Consider the following 21,746-nt stretch of genomic DNA (forward strand, 5'->3'; position numbering starts at 1 on the left):
CTTCTCAAATTCCCCATCCTCCTGAGCTGACCCAGATATGCGGCTTGAATAGGTCGAAGGGGAAAAAAGAAGTCAAAACTCGTCTGGTAAAATCTGGAAATTATTTTAACCAAATGGTAATATTAAATATGCATGGAGCCTCCTAAAGAGCATAATACTTCATGAGCACAGCACAAACAGAAGGCTTGCCAAACGGGAAACTTGGGAACTGGGGATCCAACCACTGAACAGAGTTCAGGTTGTAGGCACTGGAGATGGTCAGGAAATAAATATAACTCAAGTAAGAGAAAAGTAATATGTGCTAGTTTTTAAATTAGGACTTTGCTTAAACTTTCCTTAAACCTCAAGTGAAAACTAATCCTTGGGTAAGCAAACTTTTTCTTACAAGATGAGATGGTAAATATTTTAGGCCTTGTGAACCACATATGGTCTCTCTTGCACGTTATTGGTTTTTTGCTTGTGTCTTTATTTACAACCGTTAACACATAGAAACTATTCTGAGCTCACAGGCCATGTAAAAACAGGCTGGAGCCTCCAATTGCAAGTTTAGACATTTCCAGTTATTTAAGATTTTTCAGTGATGGACCTCTCACTGTTGTCCAATAAGGCTCATTTGATAGTTGGACTCTTCTAAAACTCTTTGTCGTATTGAGCCAAATTTTCCTTTCCTTTAATTCCCACCTGGGTCTACTTCTGACCTCAAGAGTTGGCCAACTCTCTTCTTCCTCAGAGCCCTTGAAATAGATGAAGTCTTCTTAGGAAAACAGTCCCAGTGATTTCCTCCTAACTTGATATGAAGTGGTTTTCACACCCATGGGGTTTGTAAAACTTGACATCCAGAATTTATACAGTTCTAGAAACTTAATGTGACCACTGTGGACTCATTTGAACTATTATGTAACCTAATTTGGACAGAATATTGGTAATAATACCACCTATGTTTAGAGTCAGTGTTGTTTTTGTTTTGGCTGCTCTGTCATCTGGGGTTTGTAGTAATTTCCATCAAAATTGCAAACATTTATTTTTAATGAAAGTTCAGGTTTCTATAATCAAATACAGTCTAAGGTTCCAGGCAGGGCTTGAAAATCATTGCATCAGTGAATTCTTTGTATTTCTGTGAAGTGAGCATAAAATTGTTCTGAGGGAAATAAGCCCTTTAGTATTTTAAAGGAGCATAAAACCCTTCGAGGGGTGAGGCAGGAAACATGCCGTATAGTGTATGAAGAGTGTGAGTTGTGAAGAGGAGGTTGCCTGCATCTCTGTTGACCTGGATCTCCAGCTCTTCCAAAAGAGGCCCCATAACCAAGACAGGTTTGTGGAACAGACCAAATGGTTCTTCTCTTGTACACGCTAATGAATTATTTATACCGAGGAAAGACTTGCAGGAAATGTGAGTTTGCTGGTGCTTTCCCCCGCAAGGGTCTCATTTTGGCCTCTTTCTCTGGTCTCCAATTGCAGGCCAGTGGATGCTGAAACCAGAAAGAAATTTGGAGGGGAGGTGGGAGAAATAAAGGAAGCAAATTATGTGCTTATTAGGAAAATTCACTTATATTTAAACATCTTATCTTTGGCTTGGCATCGTGAAGCACATTTAAATGTTAGTGTGAAAAATAAGGTGTTTTTTAAACATCCCTTTTTAAATAATCCCTCTTTCATGTACCAGAGCCCTAAAAGCTACTTAAAGAGTCCTATCCTATTTTGCAAACTAAAATGTGAATAACATATGAACTGGGTATCTGATCTGTTCTCCTAAGAAATTCTAAGATTTTTCCCAGGCTGTCAGAACACTTGCATTTTCTTCACTTTTGTTTACTGTAGAAAGGGAATTGTAGAATTTGAGGAAAATGTCAGATATCACAGCACCATCACAAGGACCCTGCAAAGTTACTTGTTTCCTTGTAAGTTTCAACTTTAAACCCATCAGATACATCAGGTTTCACCTGGACATAGTACTGACATGAAAATAATTGATTCCAGGAGCCTGGACTGCATTCTGCCATTAAATCATTTACACAGAGGTACAGCCTGTGGGCCCCAGAAAAGCTTTTGTCTCTACCTCATTCCCACCACTGCTTCTCTTAGGCTGGAACCTTTATGAGAGAAGACAAACCCTTCATTCCAGAGAGCTGCCTGAGGGCACAGAGGAGCCAAGTACATGGAAAGGACATCATGTCTTAAAAGTAACTAGAATTAAAGTGTCTTTAAATAAACCTTCTTGTGCTACACTCAAGAGAGGTAAGATGCTTATATTTTGAGGAGTAAATACTGAGATAGGCAGGAAAGGGCAAAGGAGATTTTTTTAAAAAGAACTAGATTTTAAAATCATTTGGGACTTAAAATCTTAATTAATCTGGCAATATACTGGATACATCCCCAGAGAGGCAAACAGTCCGTTTTTCCCACGGGTATGGAAAGATGGTCTCCTTTGGTAGAAAGCACTCAGTTTGCAACTAGTTCATTGCTAGTTTCACAGCATCCCAATCATTTCCATAGTTCAGTAGCATTCACAGGAAGAACACCTTTCCATTGTTGTCATATTATGTAGAGTACGTATTCTCTGGACACTTCTAAAATGTGTTAACAAACAGCACCTTTGCCCCAAAAAAGTCCCATACACATTTATGGAGTGAAAAAGTACAAATTTAGCAATTTTAATCAATGTTCTTGCAGAAAAGTGTGGATATGTATATGCATATATACATATATATATCAAAATTGAGAATTTACAAATAAGATTTGGTACATTTGGTCTAGCAGTGGGTAAGTCCATGGAATAAATCTTGAGTAGGATATATTTCCTTTGATGGTGTTCTTAGTAATTCAGTTCTACTGCACAGAAAAAGATCTGACGCCTAAACACAGCTAGTTTTGGAGGAGTCCAATGAAAAAAAAGAAAGCGTGTAGCGTTCCATGAAGCAAGCACAGCATATTTATGCTGTCCCCTGGAATCAGTGGGCAGCCCCTGTAGCTGTGTGTTTCTGCTGTCTCTGGGATGTGCTACTACAAGCAAAAGGTGTGGAGAAGCAAAGTTAACAGCAACATTGATCCTGTGTGTAGTCCAGACCAAGAAGTAGGACTGAGTTCCAGACTGAAGATGCTCAAAATGTCCAGTGTCCATCATGTAGCCTTGCTGACATCCAGGGACAGTAGGGCTTGGGACACCATCTTCCTTTTCCTGCTCACACCCCTAGTGCAAGTTAGTCAAGGGGGCCAGGCAGGGCGAGCTTTCAGCATGATCCTCCTGTGGTTACCACTTCCCTGGAATGGAGACGCCACATTCGTACCAGCCCACATAGTAGTAGGGTGTTCCATAACCAATGTTGCCAAAGCTGACTGGCTCCTGGCGATACTGGCGATGGTAGCCTGGAAGGGTAGAAGGAAAGAGAGGGGAAGAAAATGCATCTGTGATATTGCGATTTATAATGAGAAATATATATATGGTCTTCATCCCCATTCTTGGCACAGAATTCCTAAAGCCTTGGAATTTCTTAAGTGATAAGAACCATAAAGGTGTCTTGACATTCATAACAAACCTCTTTTGACTACATTTGAGTCTATGTTAATAAGGTGACTTTTGGAAAGCACCTAAGGGTGGGGGCTGGTTACCAGAAGAACCAACCATAGGAGTAGAGGGTTGAGACTTTTGGTCCCACCTCCTGACCTCTGGGGAGGGGAGAGAGGCTAGAGATTGAATTCAATCACCAACGGCCAATGATTTAATCAATCATGCCTATGTAATGAAGCCCCCATAAAAACCCAAAAGGAGGTGGTTTAGAAAGTTCTGGGTTGATGAATACGTGAAGATGCTGGGAGAATGGCATGCCCAGAGAGGGCATGGAAGCTCTGCACCCTTTCCCCATACTTTGCCCTAGGCTTCTCTTCCCTCTGGCTGTTCCTGAGTTATATCCTTTCACAACAAACCAGTAATCTACTAAGTAAAATGTCTCTCTGAGTTCTGTGAGCCACTCTAGCAAATTAATCCAACCCAAGGAGCGGGTAGTTGGAACCTCCAATCTGTAGCCAATAGGCCAGAAGCACAGGCAACAACCTGGACTTGTGATTGGTGTGTAAAGTGGAGGGGAGGGGGTGCAGTCTTGTGGGTTTGTTCCCTTACCCTCTGGGATCTGATGTTATCTCTGGGTAGACAGTGTCAGAATTGATTTGAATCGTAGCTGACACCAACTGGTGTCAGAAAATTGCTTGTTGGTGTGGGGGAAAAAACCCACACTCGGAACTGGTGTAGAATCGTAGCATCCAAAGTGCCTGAACCAACAGGAAAATTCTCATCCTTACAACCTCCATTCAGACAGAAGACCTCTGAGAATTTGTTCTTATGACAAATGTTACTTCCAAATAAACACAACCATTTTTGTGTGGGGTCACAACAGCCTCTGAGGTTTATACCAGGCATGAATTGTGGGGATAACCCAGTCCCCACACAAGTGTGTGACACAGGTAGAAGAGAGTGTTCATTAGTCCCTTCTATTTCTCTCTCTCCACAAAAGAAGATCATTTTAGCCAATCGCTATGGAGCCCTCACGGTGCGCAGGCCCTGAGCTGGGCAAATAACTGTAAGCAAGATTCCCACCTGGTCCTCACCGAACTTAAGGCCTCCAGACTTGCCTAGAACTCCAGCCTCCAAGGTTTAATTCTTGGAATCTGTGGTAGACTTTTAGATCTTTCAAGTAAATGTCTCCAAGGGAAGAATGCTGCAGCATTTCTGACCACTTCTCTCTTGAAATAGAAGTGATGCCCCAAACTCAAAAAAATTTTTCTGGCAACTCAACAGCTACTCTCATCCCTTTGTCCCTTTCACTCTTGTCAGATGAAAGGCTACCTGTCATTCTACCAGTGAGTGTACTGATTAACCAGCACCTCTGTTCAGAGCCAAAACCATGACCACAGCTGCAGAAACACAGTGAAATACAAATAATGCATAGTAACCCTGGGGCAATGCAAGATCCTGAAAAAATGAAGAAATGTGATATATTTTGTACATTTATTGTGATGGTTAATTTTATATGTCAACTTGGCTAGGCCACGGTACCCAGATAGTTGGTCAAATATTATTCTAGATGTTTCTGTGAAAGTATTTTTTCGATGAGATTAACGTTTAAATCCGCGTACTTTCAGTAAAGAAGATTACTCTCTATAATGTGAGTGGGCCTCATCCCATCAGTTGAAGGCCCTAATAGTAAAAGACTGACTTCCCTTGAAAATGGGGGTATTCTGCCAGCAGACTGCTTTCAGACTCAAACTGCAACATGGACTCTTCGCTAGGTCTCCGGCCTGCTGGTCTACCCTGCTGGACTTGCCAGCCTCTACAATCGTATGAGCCAATTCCTTAAAATCTCTCTCCTCTTTCTTTTTCTCTTATTGGTTCTGTTTCTCTGGAGAATTCTGACTAATATACTTATTTTACTGTATTGTGTATTTTACTGTATCTTAATTCTTTGAAAACGGGTAACTTGTATACCAGCCTATGGTATTTTTTTTCCAAACTAAAAAACTTGATAGATCAGAACATTTCATGTCTTGAGAATGCCAGATCACTAAGAGTTGAGTGCATAAAGGAAAAAGTGATGGACTTCATTCAGCTGTTCTATTTGTTTGTTTGTTTGTTTGTTTGTGGGATTGGGAGAGTTAGTAACAAGTTGTTAACCTTTGAGATTAATATACTTGTTCTCAGCTTACGATGACATAATCAAATAGTTGATACATTATCTCTTGAAGTATATGAAGTAGGTATATGGTTGGTTTGCATGTTTATTTTTTTCTTCTCTGTACTTTTGTCTATGCCACTCTCCACTTGGCAGGCTTTCCAATCTTTGCATATCTAGGTATCTTTATGACTCTTCTGAAAACCTCCCCTGACAGCCTGCCTCCGTTGAACTCAGTGACTATAATCTGCACAATTACCTGACAATAGGACAATCATGTGACCTAACTCTTGTCATTATCTTGTCATAATGTACTTAAAGTACATTATCCTGTACTTGAAGTTGTTCATTCTCAGTTACCTTTCACATATTTATTTTCTGTTCCAAGTTATGGAGCATGTTCCTGAGAGCAGGGATAAGGTCTTATATTCCTTTGTATCCCTACCTCCCCTAGGTTCACCCCAACTCCAGCACATGGTAGAGGTATTTTGCTGATTCCTTATTTTTATGATCCAAAATACTGCCAACATCCATCTTCAAATGGTAAACCAAAGGCAGAGGTATGGTGAATTTCTCCTTATATTAGCCATCCTCTCCCACCCCTCATTTTAATATAATCAAGCCTTTGCTCACATTACCTTGAATGGTAGGGAGGGCTTCTACGTACGACTGAGGCCCTGTTCTTCCATCAAGGTGTGAATCCACAAATTGACAATGGTCTTCGCCTCTTCCCCAGCTGTCCCCAATGCTGTAGAATGTATCTGCATAAAGGAATATAATGGGTCAGTGACTGGTCAAAAATGCCACCACTGGTTTAGGAGTTTACACAAGCTTTGGAGACCATTTGAATTGGGTACTTCACTTAAACTCTGTGTCATACTTTCCATATTTAAAAAATTGTGATAATGGCACAGACTTCATAAGTGTTGTAAGAATTCAGCAAGATCATGTGTGCTAAATACTTCACAAGTGTTCAATAAATGGAAACTATTAATATCATAGGCAGTTTCAGCCAGTAAATTGTAAGCCTTTTTTACTCCTTGATTTAAAGAAAGGAATAGAGGAAACTAAGATATTCATAGAATATATTATGAAACAATTATGAAAGGTATAAAGATCTATCAAAACAGAAGAACCTATTTTCACACATAACTAGAAGTAGGGTGTGCGTCTGTGGCATGAGACGCTGTCCGTGGTGCTGAAACACAGCTGCACAGTAGGGCAAAGTTGTTCTCTCAACCCTGGGATACTGGAGACAGCTGTGCAACCTCTCCCAGGAATTCTAAAGAAGCAGAGGAAAAGTGTGGTGGCAGAAGAGAAAAGAAAGAGCAGAAAGAAACAAATAGACGGTGAATGTTGGGAGAGGCATATACACTGAGAGACTGCCAGAGTGGGGGATGGTAGGGAACACTTAGTTTTGACATCGTCTTTAAATGATCACCACTAGCAAGAAAAAAAAAAAAAATGACCCATGACAAAATATAGACCAGCTGAGGGAAAGTTAAAAAAATGTGTGTACTAAAAGTTAAAAGTTGTGCAAGTTTTGAAATGAAAAACAAGTTTCTGTAGATGGGTGAGTCAGAGCCAGCTGGGTAGAAATGACATTTTGAAATGTTAGTAGTTCAAGGTACTTATGGTATTTTTTGTTTTAATCCCCTACCCTGATGGAAACAATGTAATTTTTATTCAGACACAGAACAAATAATACTGGTGATATATGTTTCACCATCTACATTTTTTCCTTTGTAAGGTTGTAGCAACGGCAGGGACTGGAGGGGGCAGTTTCCTCAATACTTCCAGCTTACACTCACACCTATTATTATCGAATTAATGGCAAAGAAAATTGGCCTTTAAATTTCTAACAGGATTTTGGACTTAATTCCTAAAATGTAGTAGATTTGAAATGTATATATATATACATATTTCTGGATGCCGATGTAAAAACTAGTAACTCCAAAGGAGAACCTGCAGAACTGGTTTGTATCTGAGCCAGAGTGAGACATAATGGGTCCACACCTCAAATACATTCTGATGCACTTGGATGTCAAGTTAGTACCTGATAAAATAAAAACTTTGCATACCTTCCCAAAGCACACCATCCTCAGAGACCTACCTTTCAGGTTGTCACTGAGGTAGATCTTATACCGCAGTGAATTACAAAGAACGACTCCCACAAACTTTCTATACCAGGTCCGCTTCACATATTGCCGACCGTGGCAGTCCGTGTAGCCAGGATCATGTTTGAAAGTAAACGGGATCCAGATGGGCTCACCGCCTTGACAACACAAAACACACCCTCTAAGTCATGATGTTCCACAATGTCTATTCTTGCACAAGGTATCAGAAAATTTGACTTGTCCACTGGGCCTTCCCCTCCTCTCAGGCTTTTCTAAGCAAAGTTTTCCCACTTCCTCAGAGGGCACCCTCTTTCTCTTTCCTCTTCTTTCTTAGCACTAAAGTACAGTTGGGGAGTTCCTTTTACCTGGACATATTTAAGGTATTTGCATTTCTTTAAGGGATTCTTTTCTGTAAGGGATTCTTGGAGTAAGAAAAAATCTTTAAGCCTCAAGGAAAATAAGCTATAATGACATATTTGATCTTTTGGGGCACACCAAAAGCACAGACTCCTACTGTTCTTGTCACTCATAAGACCTGTCTTAAGCTTAAGCAATAGAGCTTTCACAGTTTGTTTGAAAAACAAAGTAAAAATCTGTTGGACACTTAATGCTTTTTTGCTATCTTTTCAGCAATTTAAAATATTCAAAGGGGTTATGTAAATAAAGTTATCTATTTCATAACCATCCCATAATGGGTTTTTTATAAATATTGGCTGCTATGGCCCTATTAAAAACTTCCCAGGCTGGCCCCGTGGCTTAGTGGTTAAGTGTGCGTGCTCGGCTGCTGGCGGCCCCGGTTCGGATCCTGGGCGCGCACCGATGCACCGCTTCTCCAGCCATGCTGAGGCCGCCTCCCACATACAGCAACTAGAAGGATGTGCAACTATGACATACAACTATCTACTGGGGCTTTGGGGGCGAAAAATAAATAAATAAAATCTTTAAAAACTTCCCAGATCATTCTTTTCCTAGATCGGGATGAAGGGTGCAAGGAAATCATAGAAGTTGTCAGAAAATTATGAAAATGCAAACATGGTCCAGCATTTCTTCTTGTGATTAATCGTAGCAATTGCATATTCAATATTCAACTTGATTACTAGAATGTCACATTTATCAAGAAGAGAAACTTACCTGGCGGCCTCACAACAAGCAGAGGATTGTCTGTAGAATGAAAAAAAAAATAGATTTCACTATCATATTTCACTATCATATTTTGAGGAGTAAATCACATATGTGATTTCAAAGTTTCTGAATTGCAAAGTTGCATGAAAGATTTCATGCAACTGTTAAAATGTTTATTTTAATTGAAAGAGCTAACCAAAGATCTATCTGGAATAGATAAGGAAAAATGTAAGGTTTATTTGATAGATGCCAATGTTTTTCCTCAGTTTTTCCTTTCTAAGCATTTCCTTTTAAGAAATACTCTTTTCTAGTTATATTGCCATGTTATTTATACAGAAGCTGTGGGTCCCTGAATATAGTAAGATTTTGACTTTGGGTACTACAAAATAATTCAATTATTTTTAAAAATGTGCTTATCTTGGGAAAACAGTTTGGAGGTTTCTTTAAAAGGTAAACATACACCTATTATATGACCTATCCATTTCACTCTTAAGTATTTACCCAAAAGAAATTAAAACATATGTCCATACAAACACTTGTCCATGAATGTTCATAGCAGCTTTATTTGTAATAGCCAAAAAGTAGAAACAACCCATGTCTATTAACAGATGAATGGATAAACAAATTGTGGTACAGCCATACAATGGAATATTGCTAAGTAATAAAAGAGAATGAACTATTGATACATACAACAATATGGATGGATCTCAAAATGATTATGCTGAGTGAAAGAAGCCAGACAAAAGAGTTCATACTGTATGATTCCATTTATATAAAATTCTAGAAAGTGAAAACTAATCTATAGTGACAGAAAGCAGATGAGTGGTTGCCTGGAAACTGGGGAGAAGATGAGCACGTGGTGAGGGGCAGGAGAAGTAAATATATTTATAAATGTATATAATCCAGATATAAATATATCTGGACTGCAGAGCAGCAGGAGGTATGTGTTGGGGTGATAGCGATGTTCACTAGCCTGACTGTGGTGATGGCTTCAAGGGTATAAAAACACCTCAACACTTATTCAGTTGTACACTTTAATTACGTGCAGTTTATTGTATGCCATTTATACCTCAATAAAGCTGTTTTTAAAACATGTCTATATCTTAGTCCAAATAATGCCACTTAAGAACATATGAACCTAGCTTTTTAAGGAATTCTGCTTTTAAAAAAGTTCATTTTTATAAAATTTCATGGGCTAGGTAAACACAGGCCATTCTCTCTTTTTTTTATTTTTAAAAAATTATCATAAAGTTGCTCTTTTAGGGTAAACATCGTACGAATTTCAACACGTGTAGATTCCTGGAACCCTATCACAATCACAATCAGGATATTTCCATCACCCCAAATCTCCTTCGTATTGACCCTTTGTACATACCATTCATTTTAACCTCATCCACCATCCACAAAATAAAGGGACATACCATTAGTTGTAAGTGTAAATGCTTGTTTTGCTCTCCTGTTCTTAAGTGTCAATAGTCTGATGAAAAAAGTCTCAAACACTCCAGGGCGGGATGGAGCAGAACAATACAAAACAAGAGAGCTTTCCCTCACGGTGCAGCCTGTGTTACACAGGTATATTTAGTTCATATATTAGTTTTTACATTTGGCAAGTGTCATAATTCAATTACTTGATAATTTGTTGTTAATCTAACCGCTTTCAGCAGGTCATACAAAATGAAGGAGAGATTTGAATAAACTGACTGAATAAAGTGAAGATGGCCAGAGCAAATAATTGTCAAATTTCCATGTGCGTGAGGATCTCCTGGAAGCCTACTGAAAGTGAGCTTCCGTGGTGTCACCCAAGAGAGTCTTACTTAGAAGTCTCGGTGGGCCCTGGATTTTCATCACTCACTCCCTGGAGGCCACAAAGGATAGGGTGAGAGCACGGTAGGACTTTTCTTGGGAAGAGGGTAGCAGAGAGCTGTCTTTTCCAAACTGTACACTGCAGCCTCAGAAATTACATTTATATCACTTTCTCTTCTCAGATAGATTTCAGACCTGAATTTCTTGATAGCTTTTTAGATTTGAATTATTTTGGTTTTTTTCCTACAACCTCTATCATGTTAATTCTGATAGTTGCCAAAGGTCCATTCTATTTTTAGCAAATGCAGCCATAAGTATAGACAAATTCTTTACTTTAGCAAATTAACTACTAATAATGGTTTTCTCTTACTCTTTCTTAATTACCAATGAAAAACACACTCCTTAGATGAAATAGGGGAAAACACTTTTGAGGTCCTTTGCCCACATTTCCTGCAAAAGCATATTCTCATAAAAGATTTATTTTTTCCACATATTTTGTTTCAGTAGATTTCAAATCATTACACTTAAAAATATCTTCCAATGATAAACGCTCTGGGATCCAGCTACGTGTAGGAAATAATCTAACCAAATAGAAGCTAGAGCTATTTTAGCACAGAGCTGGGCTTCTGAAGGTGGCCTGGCTTGGAGCTGCAGGTACCAACCCTCCAGTGTGCCTTCCTATATGGAAAGGTTGCTCACCGAGGAACTGTCACCGTTCACACAGTTCACACACACCATTCACACAACTCTGTGTGTACTGCTTCAGACCATGACCACAGGAATATTCTTCTGAAGGGCCTGAGAGCTCTGCATGCCAGCGTTTGCAAATGTAGGGACATCCTCTGAGTGATATTGCTTGCAAGATTGAATAGTATTTTAATTAAACTCCTCATATTAAGTAAAGACATCTTCGTCTCCTAGTAAAGGAAGCCTCTTAGAGATGTGACTAATTAGAAGAAGAAACGGCCTCTCAGGCCCAGGAAACTGATGCTTTTCAGCTGTTTGCAATAAAAACAAAAATTATTTCTGCAACTAAATCTTTTACGGATAGATTCAAACTTAACTTTCTTACACGGTTGAAAATTAGACTTTTTCCCTTTCATTGGAATTTGACCTTTCCACCTTCTAGGTAGTTCCAAGGAAGACTACTTTTAATTTTATTATGCAAGTTTTAAGCTAGCAGACAGAAACTGTTTATTATAAAGTGATAGCCAAGGTGAATTCATTAAATAGAAAAGTAAAGATTTTACTTCTTCAGTTTTTATTTTATAATAGTCACTATTCCAAATTATTTGTTTTTGAGAAAAGGAAAGAAATGAGAATGTGAAGTCGCCCATACCTGATTCTGTAACAAATGAGACTGAAGGGCTGGTAGGTCCAGGGCCATGAGGATTTTGGGCTTGAACTTTAAAATAATACCTGAAATTGGAAGCAAATATTTTTTGAAAGGGAAGCTTGTTTAATTTCTATGTCATAAGACAGATTCCCAAACTGTTGAGCACCTACTCTGTGGCAGGGTCTGAGTCCTAACTTTTACAAATGCATACATCACAGCTATGTCTTCATATTTTTTCTGAATTTTCTCAATTTCAAATAACCTTTCAAAATAATACAATTAACAGCAAAGACGTGTGGTTAATGGGAAGAGAAGCGGCATATTGGGCAAATAAGTCACCTAGAGAGTGTGTGTCTCTTAGTGCATAAGGGTTGTACAGCCCCGTGCAGGCTGGTCCCTGGATGAAATGCTCCTCTCTTGTCCTGCTCTCGTCGCAGCTTGAGTTTCACAACTTGAGAGGGAGAAGTCGGAGCAGCAGAACACTCACAGAGCAGAATTCAAGTTTCAACCTAATTCTTATCACTGGACTCCCCGTGAAAAAGCAGGATATTTGACCCAATAATGACGCGACTCGTTGTTGGCAGAGCGAAGCTGAACCAGACCAGAGGCTGGCCTCCTCAGTGGAACTAACATGACAACGATGTTTTGGGCGCATGACAAGTGCTGTGGTTGGCTCTGAAGCTTCAAAAGTCACTGAGTTTCAAATTTCTGTGCCTCAAGAAAAGAGAAGGAAATCTTGGAACAGAGAATGTGCTAGAAAGCACATTGTCTGAATCAGCTACTTCGTCTAGAGGGAGACTGATAAGCCAAGTAGGTTGGGAGTTCCAAAACATCTCGCTTTGCACTCTCATAAGCTACAAGACAAAAAGTGGTGGCTAGAAAATACTACAGCTCAATACCAGAGTTATGAGCCGCTATACCTATTGTTAATCTCTGTGTTCTCCTTATCTTTGAAATTCCAGATATTACCTGCGCTCTCTTAGTCCTTAGCTACTAACAGGTGAAGAAGGGGAGTAAAAAATCCCTCTGCCATTTTACAGAGTTTGTAAAGAGCTTTTTCTCATGGCTTCTGGCCAACAGGAGCTACATTTCAATGTTACAAAATTCTTTATTTGATTAAGTTAGGCACACAGATTATATGCACTAATAAAAATGCACTGATTTTTTTGTTTGTTTGGTGAGGAAGATTCGCCCTGGGCTAACATCTGTTGCCAATCATCCTCTTTTTGCTTGAGGAAAATTGGTCCTGAGCTCACATCTGAGCCCATCTTCCTCTATTTTGTATGTGGGACGCTGCTACAGCATGGCTTGATGAGCTGTATGTAGGTCCGCACCCGGATCCAAACCTGTGAATCCTGGGCAGCAGAAGCAGAGCACATGAACTTGACCACTCCATCACCAGGCTGGGCCCTGACTGATTTTTAAGAGGTGAATTATTTACATTCAGAGAGCGAAGGCCTATTGTTGCACCACTGTCCTGGCACCAAGGCTTCTGAGCTTCTGAGATCACCAAGGGAGCCTCTAGCCTCACAGTTACACAGAGATATGTGTCTTTGGGTTTGATTAAACAGAGAACAAACAAAAGCCCATTCGGTAAATTAGTTTTCTTTTAAATCTTCCAATTCACATCTCATTTAGCAGAGAATCCTTTTTTAATTTCTTTTTTAAAAAAAGATATGCACAATTAAGAACATATGAGTTTCTAAATCTCAATTCATTCAGCAGTTCGTGTTTTCCCAAGATGCATACTTTTATTTGGTGGTTGTGGAGTTATTTAAGGCAAAACTCTGCAGGCAGTTCAAGCAGTGGGTTTGGCATCTGTCAATGATACTGGTCAAACTTTACAGATGCTTTTTTTTCCCTTAAGAAAAGGCAAGCAAAACCTAAGGAATGACACTTACGTACAGAGGCTACATGGGACATTTCTGCTGAATGTTTCTCAAGCCATCACTGGAGCCACCCTGATGCCACTTCCCAAGCTTCAGAGGGAAGCACAGCCATGCAGCTCAGGAGATGGCAAAAGGGATGGCCAGGTGGCTAAGACAGACCATTCCAATGTCTTTGTTCTATTTATCTTACCACCAAAATCGAAGGATTCTCCAAATCTACCTTCCCTGTCCACACAATGATTCTATCCTCTCCACAAAGCCCATATGGCCCAATTCCAAGGAGATAATTCCATTTGAACTTCACCTAATGTGTCAAAGTAAATTTAAATATGCTGAGCTAAAAAATACAGAATTATGAAAAAAGTAAAGTTCCTATTTTCAAAAACCACGTTAAACTTTTTCTGTGAACTAAATATATATTTCATATTCTGAATAGTCTCTGCCTCACCCAAGTAATCAGAGCAAGCCATGCCTTGCCTTCGTACATAAGTTTTTGGCACCTTCCTCTGAATAGCCTCCACAGTGACAAATCTGTGTATTTTAAGTATGGATTAAAATACGCAGACACCAGAGAGTGACTGGGCGCTGAGTTGGGTGAATCAGGTGGACAATGTCCACATGATGTCAAAAACAAGATTCAGCTGGGGCTGGGCCAGTGGCGTAGTGGTTAAGTTCACATGATCTGCTTCAGCAGCCCATGGTTCACGGGTTTGGATCCCAGGCATGGACCTACACGCTGCTCGTCAAGCCATGTTGTGGCAGCGTCCCATATACAAAATTGAGGAAGATGGGCACAGATGTTAGCTCAGTGACAACCTTCCTCACCAAAACAAAAAATTGAGGAAGGTGGGCACAGATGTTAGCTCAGCGACAACCTTCCTTGCCAAAACAAAAAATTGAGGAAGATGGGCACAGATGTTAGCTCAGCGACAACCTTCCTCACCAAAACAAAAAGAAAGAAATACAAGATTCAGTTATAAAGAACCAAAGCTGGATTTTACTCCGTGGCTCCTCTTGAGTTGACTGATTCTTGTGTCTCGGACATGCACTCTGAGGATGGTTCCTGAGAAGCCCTGAGGACTGTGACGAGGATGGGAAATGCACCCTCTGGGAAACAAGCACGAGGACTCCTCAAGTGAGTCCACCAGAGATGCAGGGAAACAATGAGCGTCCTCACATCACAGTCACACTTTTCCAGCTGTAGAAATTTAGCAACTGTTCAGAGGGGTTTTGAGGAAATCTGCGTAGAAGGAGGCACACATGCTGTGCGTCCTAGCCAGCACTCCATCAGAAGAATCATCCTGGGGGCATCCTGGGGAGAAGGCTCCAATAGCAGCTGCTGCTCCCAGCCTGTCTATCAGGGGGCTGAATGTGAGTGAAGGGGAGGACAGAAGCCACAAGGGATCTCCAAGGCCCTCTGGGACCGGTCTGTCCAGCATCCAGCCTCCTCACCCCCTCCCGCCCTATTGGTCTTCTCTCCTTCTTCAAATGCAGCCCACGTTTGAACATGCTTTCTGCCTGGAACAACTTGGCCTCGCCCCACCCACCTTCTCCAGGTTAAATGCTGCTTATCTTCCTTCCCCAGAGAAGCTTACTTGACTGCCCCTCTACCCCCAGGCTCAGGAAAAAGTCCCCTGTTATACACTCATAGCACGGCATACTTCTCCCGCAGGATTCTGACCGGTGAAAGTTTATATTTATGTTGTTTATGAGCAATCTGTTTCCTTGACCAGACTGTGAGCCCCACGAGGACAGGGCCATGGTGTATTTTATGCCCCTCCCCCACTCCTAGCCCACCCTGCCCCCACCCTGCCCTCCACTTCTACCCTTAGTGCACCACATGGGCCTGGCCTTGAGCAAACACTCAGTAAGCACTTACTGAATGAACCGTGGGCACACCTTCATACCTGTTTAAAGAATGAATAAACCTTCATCCTACATAACCATCTCCTGATATTATTCAAAACTCAACATCAGCCTGGCTGCAAAAGTTCTGGAAAGAATATTGGACTTGAGGTGGGGGTGGCGCACGAGAGACTGAGATTCAAACTCGACTGCAAGTGGCTATGTGAAAACATCCCTAAGGGCTCTTTCAGCTTTCTGACACTGTGGCTGTGCTATAAAAGCATTGGCACTCTGCACACAATACGAACATTGGATGTGGATCACGTTACCTTTAGTTTGGTTATTTTTGTTTTAATTAATCAATTTTTCATTACTATTAGGGAAAAATAAAGTGCTTTCTCAGTTTCCTGTTTTGCTACTTGTTTCTTATCTGTCAAATCCTGAAACTCATAATAGTTTATGAAAAGCTCAGTTCAGGGGAGCCCAAATGGCACCTTAAAATGCCCTGAGGAAAGTTCTCAGCTAGTTCAGAAGTTTCTCAATACCCATGGCTGATACCGGCTCAAGACAAGGTTGACATAAGGGAAGCCATATCATAGAAAAGAAACCCTATTGTAACTTTGAATGACCTCTGACTAACTAACCCAGCTGGATATGCACCCTCCAGGAGATCTAACTGCTCTGTAGATTTTACAACCCCTTGTTTGTGCACATACCTCCCAGCTGCAATAAGATAACTTTGTTCTTTTGAGTTCCTTAGGAATGTGATGACCCTTGAACAGAGAGTCTATGCTGATAACCATCATCAGTGAAAACTGAAAGATCTGGTGTGGCACTCCCAGTCTGTAACAGCAGAGGGTCAACATTCCTGACCCCCTCCCCTATAACCCACTGGCCTATATAACTGCTGTAAGCTTTTGTGTCCCCTTAAGATGGTTCTCTGAGACATGAGTTGGCCATCTTCCCCCTTGCTAGCAAGATGTAATAAACCACTCTTTCTCTTCCACTATCTTGCCGCTTGATGATTAGCTTTTGTCTCATGGTGAGCAGATGGTGCACTTTGTGCGGTAACCCAGTTATTGTCCAGTTTCTATCCCCTCAGCACATATCTGTTTATGGAGAGTATTTTGTTCCAGCCTTCTCCGTGTTCCTCTGGCTGCAGAAAATGGGGCCCACCGTCACATCACTTAGGGCTCTTTGCTACGTAAATACAGTGGCTTGACATGACAACGGTGTGCTGGAGCCATTTGCATGGGGTTGAGAGAGCTGATTGTTAAACATTCAGGAATTCTGCAGGCCCACTGGTAGCTTGAAATTGGCCACGGTGGGAGTATTTACACTACAGAAATTGGCGAACACTATAAACCAGGGATTTTTTTTTTCCCCCAGAGAGCCAGTTTATAAGCACACCACTGCTCCGCCATCACATGCTTGTTTTCCCCATGTTTACCCACCAGGGAAGCCTTTCTGATGATCGTTACCATCAAAACCAGATAGTATAAAAGAGGAAATGCCCACTCATCCTCTTTGTACCCTTGAGAAGAAGTTTTGCATATTTCACACTGAGGACTATAAACTCTGGGTCCCAGATGGCCCTCTGGCCAGCCAGCCACTGCCCAGTTTGCAAACACATGCTTGTAACCTGTATTAATGTGTAAAATGCATCTTTTTGAATAGTCTTCACTTCTACATCATAGAGCCTGAGTCCCAGTTCATGTACGAAGGTTGTGCTGCCTAATGCCACCACATGGGTTACTACAAACAGATTGATTCCCTTTCAACACACAGAACAACCTTTCTTTACCCAGTGGCAGGTAGTGTTTAGTCTGGAAAATAGAGAACAAAATATAAACAAAATAGAGACAATTACAATCCTTACAGTGATTTCTTCTAAGAAAAATACATGACATATGGTAAGTGTTCATTGAAATTCTATGAGAACCAAACAGAGAATGCAAAAAATAAAAAGAAAGAAATCATAAAAACATTTCGATTAATCCTTTCATTTTCAACCTAAAGATATCTGTGACCATGCACACAGGTTTCATTTTTTTGTTTTTAAATGACTGACACATCATACCTTGTGTTTGGCTTCAGATTCTCAATGGGCAAATGAGTTACTGATGAAGACTGAGTGGACCACTTGTTCCTGATGAAGTCTTCATAGGATGCACTGTAAACCAAGTAACCTACAAGTGGAAATAAGGAAGAATCCAATGAGCATCAAGGAACCACATCACACAAGAGGCACAACCCAGTGGAAGAGGATGGAGATGAGGCAATGGCATAGAGGCAGCCCAGTGGGAGAGGTCTAAGAGTGGGAGCCAGCTGCGTGCTGGGTCAGGATGGGGTATGATGTTGGGACCTTCTGGTGAATCCAGATGTGGATAATAAAATTAAAGACACTTCTTGATGACTGCTGCTTCCCTACTTCTCTTCCTGCTCCTTATCCCCCACATTCCCTGGCCTTCCCTATCTTCTCAGAACCAATCACATCTAACCTTGACTGCACAGAGAAAAAGGCAGCAGAAGAAAAGAGCAGTGACCTCCACACAAGTATTTAAGAATTTCCTGGCAGACATATACAACTGTCCTTCACATGAAATGAAGAAACTGCTGGTGGTGATGTGTGTGTGAGTGTGTGCGCACGTGTGTGGCTGAAAGACCCTGGACTCACAGTGATCTCCTCACCCGCTGGGTGAAGGCTCTCCTTTGGTTTCTAGTTGCTGCATAGGTGTGCCTGCCCTTGACCTTGATGTCTAATGACGGCAGTCAGGCAGCTCTTCTTTCTGCCTTAGCTGCTGTTAACAGACGTCAGCGGGCGGGCCCTCAGCCCTGACACCTGCCCAGCCTTCCAGCCTGCCTCAGAAGGCCCAGTGAAGTTCATGTCACAGCTCAGCACATCCTTTACACTAGGTCTCTCATGTCATACACAAAGGAAGAAAACATTTGTCCAGCACTTCCTATGTGCCAAACATTATGCAAAACACTTTCTTTTTTTGTTTGTTTATCAAGATTTCTCTTTTTTTAAATTTTTAAAATTTTTTTTGTTTATTGTGGCAACATTGCTTTATAACATTGTATAAATTTCAGGTGTACATCATTACTTCTATTTCTGCATGCACTACATCATGTTCTCATGTGCACCACCCAAATACTAATTACAATCCATCTCCACACACATGTGCCTAATCATCCCTTTTGCCCTCCTCCCCCCGACCCCCTCTGGTGACCACCAATCCAAGCTCTGTCTCTATGTGTTTGTTTGTTGTTCTTATTATCTACTACTTAATAAGTGAGATCATATGGTATTTGACCTTCTCCCTCTGACTTATTTCACTTTGCATAATACTCTCAATGTCCATCCATGTTGTCACAAATGGCTGGATTTCATCGTTTCTTACGGCTGAGTAGTATTCCATTGTGTATATATACCACATCTTCTTTATCCATTCATTCCTTGATGGGCACTTAGGTTTCTTCCAAGTCTTGGCTATTGTGAATAAAGCTGCAATGAACACAGGGGTGCATGTATCTTTACGCATTGGTGTTTTCATGTTCTTTGGGTAAATACCCAGCAGTGGAATAGCTGGATCGTATGGTAGTTCTATCCTTGATTTTTTGAGGAATCTCCATACTGTTTTCCATAATGGCTGCACCAGTTTGCACTCCCACCAGCAGTGTATGAGAGTTCCCTTCTCTCCACATCCTCTCCAACGCTTGTTGTTTCCTGTCTTGTTAATTATAGCCATTCTGACGGGCGTGAGGTGATATCTCATTGTAGTTTTGATTTGCATTTCCCTGATAGTTAGTGATTTTGAACATCTTTTCATGTGTCTGTTGGCCATCTGTTCATCTTCTTTGGAGAAATGTCTGTTCAGGTCTGTTGCCCATTTTTTAATTGGGTTGTTAGTTTTTTTGTTGTTGAGATGCATGAGTTCTTTACATATTTTGGAGATTAACCCCTTATCAGATATATGGTTTGCAAATATCTTCTCCCGATTGTTAGGTTGTGTTTTTGTTTTGTTGATGGTTTCCTTTGCTGTGCAGAAGCTTTTTAGTTTGATGTAGTCCCATTTGTTTATTTTTTATATTGTTTCTCTTGCTCGGTCAGACATGGTGCTTGAAAACATGTTGCTAAGACCAATGTCGAAGAGCATACTTCCTATGTTTTCTTCTAGAAGTTTCATGGTTTCAGGTCTTACATTCAAGTCTTTAATCCATTTTGAGTTAATTTTTGTGTATGGTGTAGGGTAAGGGTCTACTTTCATTCTTTTGCATGTGGCTGTCCAGTTTTCCCAACACCATTTGTTGAAGAGACTTTCCATTCTCCATTGTATGTTCTTGGCTCCTTTGTCGAAGATTAGCTGTCCATAGATGTGTGGGTTTATTTCTGGGCTTTCGTTTCTATTCCACTGATCTGTGTGTCTGTTTTTGTGCCAGCACCATGCAGTTTTGGTTACTATAGCTTCGTAGTATATTTTAAAGTCAAGGAGTGTGATACCTCCAGCTTTGTTCTTTTTTCTCAGGATCCCTTTAGCTTTTCGGAGTCTTTTGTTGTTCCAGCAAAACACTTTCAATTGTTTTAATTTGATTAATTCTCCTGATACTAGTACGTAGGCTTTGCCACCCCCATTTTGACACATGAGGAAACTGAGTCTTAGACTGGGGTTAAATATCTTGTCCAAGTTCACATTCATTAATTCATTCAACAGATATTCATTGTGTGCCTACTATTTGTCAGACACTGTACTAAGTGCTGGAGATAAAATGGTGACTCATTTTATCTACAACTCAAGAAGCGGTAAGGCAGACAGACAAACAGAATTACCCAGCTGTGACTGGAACTATGAAGAAGCAGCCCAGGTGCTTGGAGGGAGTGTGTAGGGAGAGCTTCCCTGGGGTCAGGAAAATGGGATGGATAAGTGAAGGATGGGAAGTTAAGGTGCATGGTAGGAGGTGGGAAGGACTCCAGGTAGAGAGGATACCTGAGCAAAGACACTCAAGAGGGAGGGACCAGGAGAAGGAGGAGCCTTGGAGTGGCAGGGTGGGGGACAGCATGAGATGAGACTAAAGAAGCACAGAATGGAACAAATGTGCAGTGCCTTTAGGTCATACAGTCTTTTGCTTTTCAGACTGCCTTCCGTGCCTCTCTCTGGTACAGGGTGGAGAAAAGATCGGGTTTGGGCTATGGGTGGGGTGGTCTAGCTACATGGCTAGTGCAATATCTAGGTGGGAGGTGGCAACAACTCAGGTTAATGTGGTCGTTAATGGAGAGAAATGGATGGGTTCAAGAGAAACCTGGAAGGTAAAATTCACAGGATTTCATGATGAACTGAATATGGAGGGAAAATAATAGAAGATCTGAAGATGACCCCAAAGCTTCGGGCTTTCAAAAATGGGTGGGAAGTGGGATCACTCTTTGAGATAGGAAACACAGATGAGCAGGTTTGGGGATCTGTGTCCTGAGTCTGATTTTGGATACGCTGAGTCTGAGATGCTTTGGAAACATGCTGGTGGCAATACCCAATGGACATCTGATTTTACTGTTTGAGGCTCAGAGGAAAGGCAGGCTTGGCCTTGAGCTACAAATCAATGACTCACCTCCAAGATGAATTAAAACCATGTGCCTGGGTGAGGGCCTGAAGGGAGAGATGATAAAGCAAGAAGAAAAAAGGACTTGAGACCAAGCCTTGAGAAATCTCAACACTCAATGTTGGGATGAAGAGGGTGAGCCTGTAAGAGAGACTCAGGGGTTGAGAGAATCAGATCACAAGTCAAGGAAGAGGAGATCAACAGCATCTAAGAGGCAAAGTACTTCATTTAGCAACCTCTGATGGCTGATTACCTTCACAAGAGCTATTTAGGTGACACAGAAAGAGTGGATTAGAGGCACACAGCTAGCCAATGGGCACGCTGGAACTAGAAGCAGGTGCACTGGGCTCTGAAGCCCTCTCCACACTGCTCCCTGGAC

The 21,746-nt window shown here is 41.1% G+C and overlaps 1 protein-coding gene across 1 annotated transcript in view; it reads right to left on the bottom strand.

The window, feature by feature from the left end:
- Positions 1–2,632: 2,632 nt before the first annotated feature.
- The window catches only part of FNDC1 (fibronectin type III domain containing 1), a 101,668-nt gene continuing 82,554 nt past the window's right edge, over positions 2,633–21,746 (bottom strand). The window contains exons 18-23 of the mRNA XM_058534059.1: positions 17,853–17,961; positions 12,042–12,121; positions 8,909–8,938; positions 7,774–7,935; positions 6,299–6,421; positions 2,633–3,363 (exon numbers count right to left, since the gene is read on the bottom strand). Of these exons, the coding sequence (XP_058390042.1) occupies positions 3,248–3,363; positions 6,299–6,421; positions 7,774–7,935; positions 8,909–8,938; positions 12,042–12,121; positions 17,853–17,961 (620 nt within the window). The 3' untranslated portion in view covers positions 2,633–3,247. The remainder of the gene's footprint in view (positions 3,364–6,298; positions 6,422–7,773; positions 7,936–8,908; positions 8,939–12,041; positions 12,122–17,852; positions 17,962–21,746) is intronic.

The sequence above is a fragment of the Diceros bicornis genome, chromosome 39 (assembly GCF_020826845.1).
Source record: "Diceros bicornis minor isolate mBicDic1 chromosome 39, mDicBic1.mat.cur, whole genome shotgun sequence".
Taxonomy (NCBI): domain Eukaryota; kingdom Metazoa; phylum Chordata; class Mammalia; order Perissodactyla; family Rhinocerotidae; genus Diceros; species Diceros bicornis.